This window comes from Pundamilia nyererei, unplaced genomic scaffold (genome assembly GCF_000239375.1).
Source record: "Pundamilia nyererei isolate P.nyererei 1_Seehausen unplaced genomic scaffold, PunNye1.0 scaffold00065, whole genome shotgun sequence".
Lineage (NCBI taxonomy): Eukaryota > Metazoa > Chordata > Actinopteri > Cichliformes > Cichlidae > Pundamilia > Pundamilia nyererei.
The window spans coordinates 2,231,378-2,241,698 of NW_005187466.1; the positions used below are offsets into that span (position 1 = coordinate 2,231,378).

Below are 10,321 nucleotides of genomic sequence, written 5' to 3' on the forward strand. Positions count from 1 at the left end.
GGGCTTCCTTTAAATACTCCTAAAAAACCCTGAATGACATGACTAAAAGGAAAAAAAGGGGAAAAAGGCACATTTAGGTTACAATGTATCGTTTATTTTAATGACTTTTCTCATTCCTTTCTTCATGTACCTCATCATGTATCTCTTAGTTCAAACTGTTCACAAGTAACTTCCACACAAAATTCAATAGCATGTGATTAAGGGTCACAATGTATACACGATGCCACTTCTTTTAAGGGCTCACAAGCTATAAATGGGAAACAATTGTGAAGAAAATGCTCTTAATAACAAAGAGAGAGATATTCTGATTTAAGCATCTAAAGCCCAACTGTAGATTTATTCAAGTGATAATTATTTTAAGAAGGAAGAAGAAGAGAAATTTATACAAACTGATTTTGGCATGTAAAATTTGTTGTTGTGTGCGTTAAAGGTGCTTTAAATCATTGCCAGGGATTTATTTCACATGAAAACTCACCTGCTTCAAAACACCAACCAAACTTGAAATTCTGAACTACTACGATTAAAATACAATCACCTTTAATCAAGATTGACACGCAGTGATGACGGAATGTCATCAGAAAATTTAGTGGAAAAACGACTTAGATCTTTCACAAAGTGACAAGAAAAAGGTACAAAAGCATCCAGAGACTTAAGATGTTAGTTAGCATTCAGAAGGTCATGTCAGTACCATGCAGTGCTTAAAGAGAGAGAGAGAGAGAGATTTAAGGGGAGGGACAGAGCAAGGCAGGAGGCATCAGTAAACAAACTGGGGGGTTAGTAGAGTCCGAGAGGTCATGATGGCTTCATCATGGCGACACAATCACAGCACTTACGTCAGTCCAAAATACCAAGGCAAGTAGGTGGAAAGACAATATATGGAACCCCTCTCTGCAAGGATCTCCACTTGACTGAAGCCAAAAAATACATAACAGATGTACACTACTGTATATGTACAAGTTCCATAGGGGAAAAAATCCAATATTCATACAGTATATCAAATATGTCTGTTAACATTTTGGCGTCAGCTGGTATTATTGTAAACAGTGAAAGAGATTTGATTGAGATGTGTTTGTTCTGACTGTAAACACGGTACTTAAGTGTATCTGTAGTGCATTTGTTAACAGCATTAAGACAACAAATATTAGTGACAGTAATCAGGCACAGGTTCAGCACTCACGATGTTCAACAGATCTTCACGATATAAAAACCAACACTGTTCTAAAACCAACACAAAGAGCGTTTTGTTTTTTTTCAAGCTACAGAGATGCACTGGGCTTTTGACCTGCTTCAAACCTTCAACCCTCTCCAGGTGGACATCCCCCCTATACTCACATAGCAAAGCAATCTGAAACTTTAGCTTGTTGTATGGCATACATTTAACAGGTCCATATCACAAAGGTATAGTTGCACATCTTTCATTCTTTATGCTCTATGAGATTTTCTGAGCCTCAGGTGCTTTGCAACATCTACTCCTGTGGTCCAGATGAAGGTTTTTCTTCCTTAGTCTCCTCTTTTTTCTCATTCTTTTCACCAGTCTCCTCTTTCTCTGCCTCCACAGGTGCAGCGGACACCTCCTCCACCTTTTCCTCCGTTTTCAACTCCTGCTTTTCTGACATCTCTTTCACTTCTGGTTCTTCTTTCCTTTCAGTCTCATCTTCCAGACTGATCTTTTGTTCCTCCGTCTTCTCCTCTTTTGACTCGTCAGCATCTATCTTTGATTGCAAAGCCTGCTCCTCCTCATGTTCCCCCTTCAGCTTTGTCTGCTCTTTCAGCTGTATTTCTCCATCCTGCTGCTGAAGAGGTGTTTCCTCCTCCACTTTAACTTCGTCCACTTGTTTCGCAGCATCCGCCTGCTCAACACCATTGCGATCTTCCTCCACCGGCTTTGATTTGGAAAGGATATCATGCAGCTCAGGGGACATGAAGTAAGGCCTTTCAGAAGAGCCGTCATTTCTTTCCAAGTCCTCACCTTATAAGTGCATGGGTATGTTGTGTTTTTGAATGGGTTAATGGAAAATTAAGGGAAAATGAAAAGGTGAAAGAAAGGAATGTGTAGGGTTTAAAGTAAAGTGAAATTAATAGGAAAAACGAGACAAAGAGAAGAAAGGTCAGAAAACTGTCCGGAAGAAGACGAAACCAGCAGCTCACATTTAGACAGCTGTTCGTAAAAAAGGAAGAGAGGAAATGTGGATATTTGGCAAAAATTACTCACAGAAGCAGAGGAAAAGTGTGTCCACACACATAGCATACACACTGAAGAAACCATGGGCGATGAGGTAGGATCCCACTACCACTGTCTAACAGGAGAAAGTCACACATGTCATTAAATGGCCACAGACAAACTGAAGACTAACACCAAACCTTATTAATATAATTGTGCCTACCAGTATTGGGACCCAATAATAGTTGAGAGATGGAGCAGCCTGCTCTACAGCTTTGATTCTTCCGGAGAAGAAGAAGAAAGAGAAAATCCCTATGCAGGAAAAAGGTGAATTAGTAGATCTACACTAGAAAGGCAGATTTTTCTCTCTGCAGTTGGATCTAAAAAAAAAACCAAAAAAAACTCTCTTACCAACAATGCCAACAATAAGGAGCTTCCCAAGGAACAGCAGGAAGTCGGTCACTTTATCTAAAACAGCCACCCTGTGCAGAATATGAGAGAGTGTTGAATTAAAACACGCTAAGAATAGCAAATAGTGAATAAAATATGAATATGAATGAAATCTCACCGAATAATGTTTCTCATGAGAAGGAAAAAGGCATCTCGAGCTGCGGTGCAGAAGTTTTTTCCATAGATTGCAATCTAGAGGAAAAAAATTTAAAAAGATGATCGTGAAGCGCTTTAACGGTTGAGACGGTCTGTCAGGCCGCTGTGTCCAGTTACAGGAACTCACCATGATGTACGCATTTCTGTTCAGGAACTTGATACATTTCTCCAGACACCAGAAGCAGCACTTCAAGCAGCTTAGCAGAAACTTAGCAAATTTGTTTTGAGCACCTTAGAAGCAGGAACAGTTTATGATAACATAAGAATCAAGTACTTTACGTGCAAAACTTGCAGTTTGCATGTATATTTAACAGTCTGTATCAACAACGTAAATGCATATAAACACAGAGTTTAATTATAAGACAATAAACAGAGACCAAAAGGCAAATGCAACATGTTATAGCTCACCTTTTAACTTGTGATCCAGATACTCCAGAAGGACCCTGATAACTTGGACTAAAGACAGGATGAGAGAGCCAAAAGCCAGAGAGCCTGTGTGGTATCTAATCAGCACAAGGAAACAGAGGCCAGTCGTGAGCATCAGTCATTCTATCTTAGGGTAACAAAAGTTTAAACATTTTGGAGAAAACAACTCCCTGACAGCGTTGTAGATATCTTACCATGTAAGCCTTTCAAGCTGCGCTAAAACAATTCTACAAATAAAAAAACTGTTATTATTAAAAATGTATTTTCTAACCTTAGGGCCCTTCCAAGAGAGGAGAAGATGGGGTAGGCAGGGATATCCTCAGGCTTCTTGAAGGCCCAGTAATATGATGCAAATGCACCCGACAGAGTGACTTGGCCCAAGGCCGTCACAAAGTTTGCACACCAAAAGAAAAGGAAGACGTTGTAGAACTGAAAGAGGATGAGGTATTTATGGTAGAGAGTCTCACCACCATAAAAAGCAAACAGGCACTCTGCATCTGGACACACAAGTGATGCATTGGAGGAGTTGAATGTCTTTGAACAAGAGAAAGAGAGAGAAGGGGCATATTGTAAGACATCTTTCGTTCTGTGATCTATGCTGCTGTGCAGGTAAACAGGTGCTTGTTTACAACCAATAACTTTGCCACCTTGCCACCTACAATATCTTTAGCAGGCTAATTTAACAGAACAGTGACATTTAGAAGCATACCTTGGGGTTACAGGTCTCTCGTGAGAATGGGCAGTCAGAGGTGTTGAAAACTTTGTACACCTGCTCATTAGAGGTGGATAAGAAGCTGTTCAGACATGTCAAGGAGAAGAATGCAAAGTACATCCTTGCTTAAAAGTCATGCTATACCTGCTACCGTGATGAAAGGAGACAATTAGGTTCGGATTATCTTTGATTATCATAGACAACTGAAAGGATACACTGCAGTAATGGCCCAGTAAGCGATCACCACAGCCAGAAGGGCAAAGGTCAGCAGTGGGTAGAACAGCGATGACATAACGTGGCCAACAGCTCTGACAAAGAAAATGGTATACTTTTTTTTTTAAAAACGTCATGTCAAAATTCACACAAAATTTGTTAAATGTGTCCAACACATTTTTTTTAATACATTTGTTCTAAGAGTGCAATACTGTATAGCAGGAGAGGTAAAGCTGATTTACAATGATGTTTTATTGCTAAGGAAACAAATGCAATTAATCTTTTAGCACCAGCAATGATTACAGCATTAACATATTATTGCCTAACACTTGCTGGGACAGAAATAGTTCATGCACATCTTATGAATGCATGTGCAATAGTCCACTGAGCTACATTTGGTCTTCGTGTTTGTCATACAGGAAATATCTGATTCTTAAGAAGTGACGTACTCTGCTACTTTTACCCACTGGTGGTTAATTTTGTCTGTTTTATCTCAGCTGTTTAACACTAGACAGGCGTACTCTAACATAACAGCTGGCAATTAAATGAATAAAACTCCATCTGATTTCTAGTCATGCCAGGCTAGAGACGAGATGTGCAACATTAAAGCTGCATACCATAAGATCAAAACAGCGAGGGATAATTCTCATCTGATCTACTGCTAACTTTTTAAATATGTGAGCACATCTGGTTACTTTTTAATTTTAACCAGGAGAACAGACCAGGGAGATCCTGGTGTAAATCACATTTCACACTGACCTGCTGGCCTCTTTGATGAGGGCAATGGCAATCATTATTCTCTTCCTGAGGAAGATGAGTAGCAGGATGATAATGAACTCCACAATAGCCAGGATAATCACTGCGAACAGAACACAACAGATTAATGGGATTTGTCAACTCTTCATCCACAGACATGCTAAACAATGAAAGTGTGTCTGTGCTTACTGAAAGCCAGCCAGGTCTGCCTGATCTGCAGGTAGACAGAGAAGTCCGTCTGCAGGCCCAGGTCACGGATGGTGACATCAGCACCAGGCTCACCCTTCAAGCTGGCAAACTCCATGTAACAGTGGAAAATGCCTAAAAATGGACAAGTTAATTGGCTGACCTTTTTTTCAGTCAGAACAATCTTTAAATTTGTCAGAAGCTAAGGACTTACCATAACCAATGACTAGGATAACCAAAATAATCATGATCCAGACCATGATGCCAGCCAAGAATCGCAGCAGGACGATGAAAATCAAGCTGACGACCATGGCTATCACCAGACCGCTGGACACAGATTATGGTTAATGACTTGGTGATGAAGGTGTTCTGTCTATATATTCTGGTTTTATATCCTAATTTATAAGTTATGTAGTTCTGTGATTGAACATTTAGTCTATTACTGTGATAGCAGAGAGTAGGGAGACTTACAGTAATATCCAATGCCAAGAATGAGTGTAGTCCTCAAAGATTCTCATGGCGACCTGACGAGCTTCCACAGCTATATTTGACTTCCTGTAACAAAATGAAATGAGTCTAAAAACATGACCATATATATCCTTAAACATTTAACTGTCATATTAGAAATATTATGTTTATTAGAGAATGGATGCTTAAAAAGAACCCCATGTTGTATAGAGCCCTAAAAGTCACAAAATATAAGAAAAAGGTTACTCAAAAAGTCAGAAATGGTCATGTAAACAAACTGATCTTCTTCTTCTTCTGCTTTTTCTTTCAGCTGCTCCCTTTACAGGTCACCACAGTGGATCTGCCCCCTATCTCTTCTGTCACACTAACCCTCTTCATATCATCCTTCATTACCTCCATTAACCTTGTTTGAGTCCTCTTCCTCTTTTCCTTCAGCCTAGCAGCTCTATATTTGTCATCCTTTGCCCAATGAATCCACTGTCTCCTCTGCACATGTCCACATGAACCGATCAATTACTGAAATATATCATAAGCTCTCTGCTATTTTAACACATTTTCAGAAACATTTTGTCTTTTCAGTTTACCACCATTCTGCAGCTGTCTGTAAAAACTTACTAAAACAATGAAGAGGACTGTTTTGCCTGCTACACACGGCTAAACACTAACTTCATTTAGTAGTGTTGCCCTGACATGATATGACTTCAGAGTGACTACCCATAGGTTAAAAAGGTTTAAGAGACACAAGGCTTCCTCCAAAGGTTGACTGACCTTCATCAGAGGCTACAAGGATGTTTTGGGGTTTTGTTCAGTTATTTCTTGTTATATTTCACAGGACTTTGCTTTATTTTGTTCAAGGGAATTCCTTGTGTTGCTTTTGTGCACGGACTCAGTAGTTTTGGACCTTTCTCCTAACTATTGTCTGTACTGTTTGCTATGCTGATGAATCACTACCCTATGATCTCATGCTAGGTCATTTATGATCTGGATTTTGGATTTTACACCACTTCCAGTGTTCCAGTGATGTTAGTGCTACAGTTTTAACCTTTGAATATTTAACATTTAACATTAGCTGTCCAATAACCTTTTGTTAGCTTTGGACATCTATACCGAGGAACTAATAGACTAAGATTAAGAAAACAAGCATAGCTGTCACCAGACAAAATAATTAAGTTATAAATTTATATGAAATTTATATGAAAACATATCTGACATAATATGCCACATACAATTTAGTATTGGAGCATGAAGCTATCCAGCTCTAGGAAGCTGTCAGCTGCAAGAAAACAACAGGAAGTATTACTCATCATCTTCATGAATAACATACAGGGAGCAATGAAAACCTCTCTGCAGTGAGAGCAGGAAGGAAAACAGTAACACAAGGACCTTCTGAGGTAAACACAAATAGAGCAGAACTGAAGCACACAGAGGCTTCAGCCAGGGTCACTGCAGTGAGATGTAAAGGGAGACTGATAAGCTGATATGCCTCATGTCTAGCATGATAAGTGCCAAGGTCATTGAAAACAAGCAATCATTCACTAAACAGCAGTTGGACAGGGCTGAAAGAGTCTTACGCTTACAGCTTAAGGCTGATATTGAATTAATAAATTAATCATCAAACTAGCTACCAAGTATTTTCTGATAGCTAATCAAACATTAAATTTAATGAACAAAGAGGAACAAATATGAAGGAAAAGTTTCACTTGGTCAAACTCATTTCACACACTTTGTTGTTTATGTTTTATGGGTTTAAGACAACATAAAATAGCAACATGCTGCACATACATGTTGCTATACAATGAAAAACACTCACTTTGATGCCTCCAGCACATCACTGGCATTGACAATGCCACTATTTCCGTCATCGAAAGTCGTCTCGTTGCCCACCACCACAACACCACCTTTTAATGTTGCCAAAGCAGGAAGGCACCGGCGTGTGACTGTGGAGGGAGGGGTTTTATTAGTTTCACTTTCCTGCAGAAACAAAAGTCCTTTAAAACAGTTTAACACAGAGAATCTCACTTACAGGCTTTACTGGGCATCAGCATAGCTGGGCACAAGCTATCTTTAAGGATCTCTGGCGGACTCTGAATAACAGAAAACAGTCAATTTACTTCACATTTAGCAGAACCCCTTGAAACGTGTACAATATGAATAATCTAATTTTTCAATGCTTACCAGTCCAGTGAAGTCCACGCCTTCCTTGCAGTATTTTTTGTAGTATTCCTGGTCATCTTTATTTCCTACCTTGGCTTTTATCAATGTAAGATGCCTATTAGGACAGCTTTCCACGCATAACTGCACACATGTAACAACAAAGACATTAACATTTAACCGTGTAACTTCAACACTTTAGAGTAGACTGAGAACAACTTAAAATAAAGTGAGTAATGCTTCTGACCTGTGTGGTGGGACACTGAAACTCCAGCAGCACAAGAGGGCTGGCACATTTCAGGATGTTGAAGTAGAACAGAAGTGGTTTCTTCCTGTTGTGTCACAGTGAAATGACAATGTTATTAGGTCTTCATAGACGATAAGGATGCAGTCATTGTAATATAACTCTATGGTTTCTGAAGTCTTTATTTGAAGTCCTATTTTATCCATTGTCTTTTAGGGAACTTTATTTCTTCTACAACTGTGATCACCATCTTTTGTGGTTTGGTTTTGTTTTCTGGTCACCTGTTGGATTTCGCTATCGATTAGTGTATCTACAAAAGAATACCTAATTTTTTCCTCTGTACCAGAGGAAAAACCTCATCACAATGTTGCTAAGAATAATGTTTTTTTTCTGGCCTTTTTCAACTTTTATTTGATAGACACAGTGAAGAAAGGACAGGAAAGCAGGGGCAGAGAGAGTGGGGAAGACATGCGGGTTGGACTCGAACCCGGGCTGTCCGCCCGCTCAACACTTGTCAGAACATTCAATAAACTCTCCAGTTAGAATTAGAATAGAAAATTTGATTTGATTTCTTGCAATTATTTCATGGTTCAGGCTGAGTAACATACAATTAAAGTACCAGTATTTCCTCCAAACAAATCCTTTAGTGTGTGTTAGTAAAACAGGCCATATCACTTGTAAAATAACTGCATTTGCTGACTGCTACAGTGGCCTGTGTTGATCAAAGTGGCCACACAAGTAACTCTGAACATTTCTTAAACTGTTGTGACCACCTGCATTCATCATAAATAAATCTAAGCACTAAATAAAGAGTATGAGATTAAAGCAATTATTTTTATTGTTGTTATTATAGTATTATCATACTTAAGATCATCCAATTATAGAAGGTTTCCAAGAACACAAATGCTCTTTTACACTGTAACTTACTCCAGAGGTGTTCCAGCTTGTCCGCAGAACTGACCTCTGCTGTCTGTGGGATAAATGACTTTCCTGGGGTCCCCTTGAGACCAGGCTGCAAAGAGAACATCAGGAAGTAAAGAAATAAAATACCATCTTAAATTCCTCATGAGCATGCTCCTTTTATTTAATGCTTAAATAAAATAAACATCTTCTAATACATTTAGAAATTCAGATATATGAACATTTCTGAATTAAAGTCTGAGTTTAAAAAAAGCTCCTGGTCTTAAATTAGACAACAGCCTCATGAAGGAGTTAAAAAGAAAGACTGAGAAAGTAGACCCACACAGTATTGTGACTTTAATGTGTAAACACCTTCCAGCCTTGACAGCATACACAGAGTGTGGGACAGACTGGCGTGATCCTCAGTGTAACTCATAACATAAAAATAAAACATGTTGCGTAACGCTTATCTATTTCATCTAACTTTGGCTTCAGCTATATTTCCTTCCACTGGGTGGTGTCTGAGGCATTTCCTGGTTTTCCTAAGCTGCAGTCTTATAAAGTCACTAATAAATTGCTAGATAAGTCCTGTGAGGTTGGGAATATGTGTTATAATTTAACAGTAAATGTACATTGTGTGTTTTGCTTGAAAACTGATGGCCACTTGCCACTTGCTTTTCAAAGGTATTGGTTGTAGTGGGGGCTTGTGGTTGGGTGGAGGGAATGTACCCGATGTGCAAGACTTCAAGTCGCAGATAATGCAAATAATTACTTTGTAAACAGATGTTGTAGTACGTGCAGTAATCAGTGTGCATGATGCACGATAAACGGGCAGGTGTTTTGACCTAAATAACTTTGGCAGTGGTTGAATTTTCACAAGTGTTTCCAAAATGCAAGTAGCTGGTAGTGTTACCTCTGTGGTGCCTAATGATGAGAAAACCTTTGGAAAAATCACTCTCACTTGTTTATTCTGGCTTCGAGCTCATAAGTAGCTTTCTGTCTCATCAAACCTCACAATGGAGGAGAGCTGCACAGAGATGTTGAACAGGATGTTTTACTTCCTTCTTTGAGGCAGTAGAATTACAACCAGTCAGAAACTATTTTATTTATAACTTGGCTTATGTAGACTGGCTACTGTGAAAACAGGCATTTTCACACGACTTGGACTACATGTTAATAAAGTTAATCTCACTCCACCCAAGGTAGTGCCTCACTTCCCACTTCTGATTAATAATATTAGACACCACCCACGCACAAATTTTGTATGGTAAAAAAACATAACAACCTAAATATAAATAATGCTCAGAACACATTATAGTGATGAGAGATCAGTCTTACCAATGATACCCACAGCAAAGTACCCCAGCAAGGCTAAGATGAAGAGTATACAGCAGAGGATATCTGTGCAGCCCCTGAGGAAAGAAAAGAGGAAGGGAAAGCAGGTGCAACATGTTGCCATTAAAGTCTGCTATATACAGCCGACAGCAAAAGATCACCA

General features: G+C 39.1%; 1 protein-coding gene across 1 annotated transcript in view; it reads right to left on the minus strand.

Moving 5' to 3' along the window:
• Positions 1–72: 72 nt before the first annotated feature.
• The window catches only part of LOC102195120 (choline transporter-like protein 2), a 17,123-nt gene continuing 6,874 nt past the window's right edge, over positions 73–10,321 (minus strand). Inside the window, exons 2-21 of the mRNA XM_005735876.1 lie at positions 10,162–10,235; positions 8,851–8,935; positions 7,927–8,011; positions 7,704–7,823; positions 7,552–7,612; positions 7,339–7,465; positions 5,532–5,615; positions 5,275–5,387; positions 5,064–5,195; positions 4,878–4,977; positions 4,121–4,213; positions 3,903–3,987; positions 3,465–3,727; positions 3,176–3,270; positions 2,895–2,998; positions 2,730–2,803; positions 2,573–2,643; positions 2,385–2,473; positions 2,213–2,297; positions 73–1,969 (exon numbers count right to left, since the gene is read on the minus strand). Of these exons, the coding sequence (XP_005735933.1) occupies positions 1,467–1,969; positions 2,213–2,297; positions 2,385–2,473; positions 2,573–2,643; positions 2,730–2,803; positions 2,895–2,998; positions 3,176–3,270; positions 3,465–3,727; positions 3,903–3,987; positions 4,121–4,213; positions 4,878–4,977; positions 5,064–5,195; positions 5,275–5,387; positions 5,532–5,615; positions 7,339–7,465; positions 7,552–7,612; positions 7,704–7,823; positions 7,927–8,011; positions 8,851–8,935; positions 10,162–10,235 (2,443 nt within the window). The 3' untranslated portion in view covers positions 73–1,466. The remainder of the gene's footprint in view (positions 1,970–2,212; positions 2,298–2,384; positions 2,474–2,572; positions 2,644–2,729; positions 2,804–2,894; positions 2,999–3,175; positions 3,271–3,464; positions 3,728–3,902; positions 3,988–4,120; positions 4,214–4,877; positions 4,978–5,063; positions 5,196–5,274; positions 5,388–5,531; positions 5,616–7,338; positions 7,466–7,551; positions 7,613–7,703; positions 7,824–7,926; positions 8,012–8,850; positions 8,936–10,161; positions 10,236–10,321) is intronic.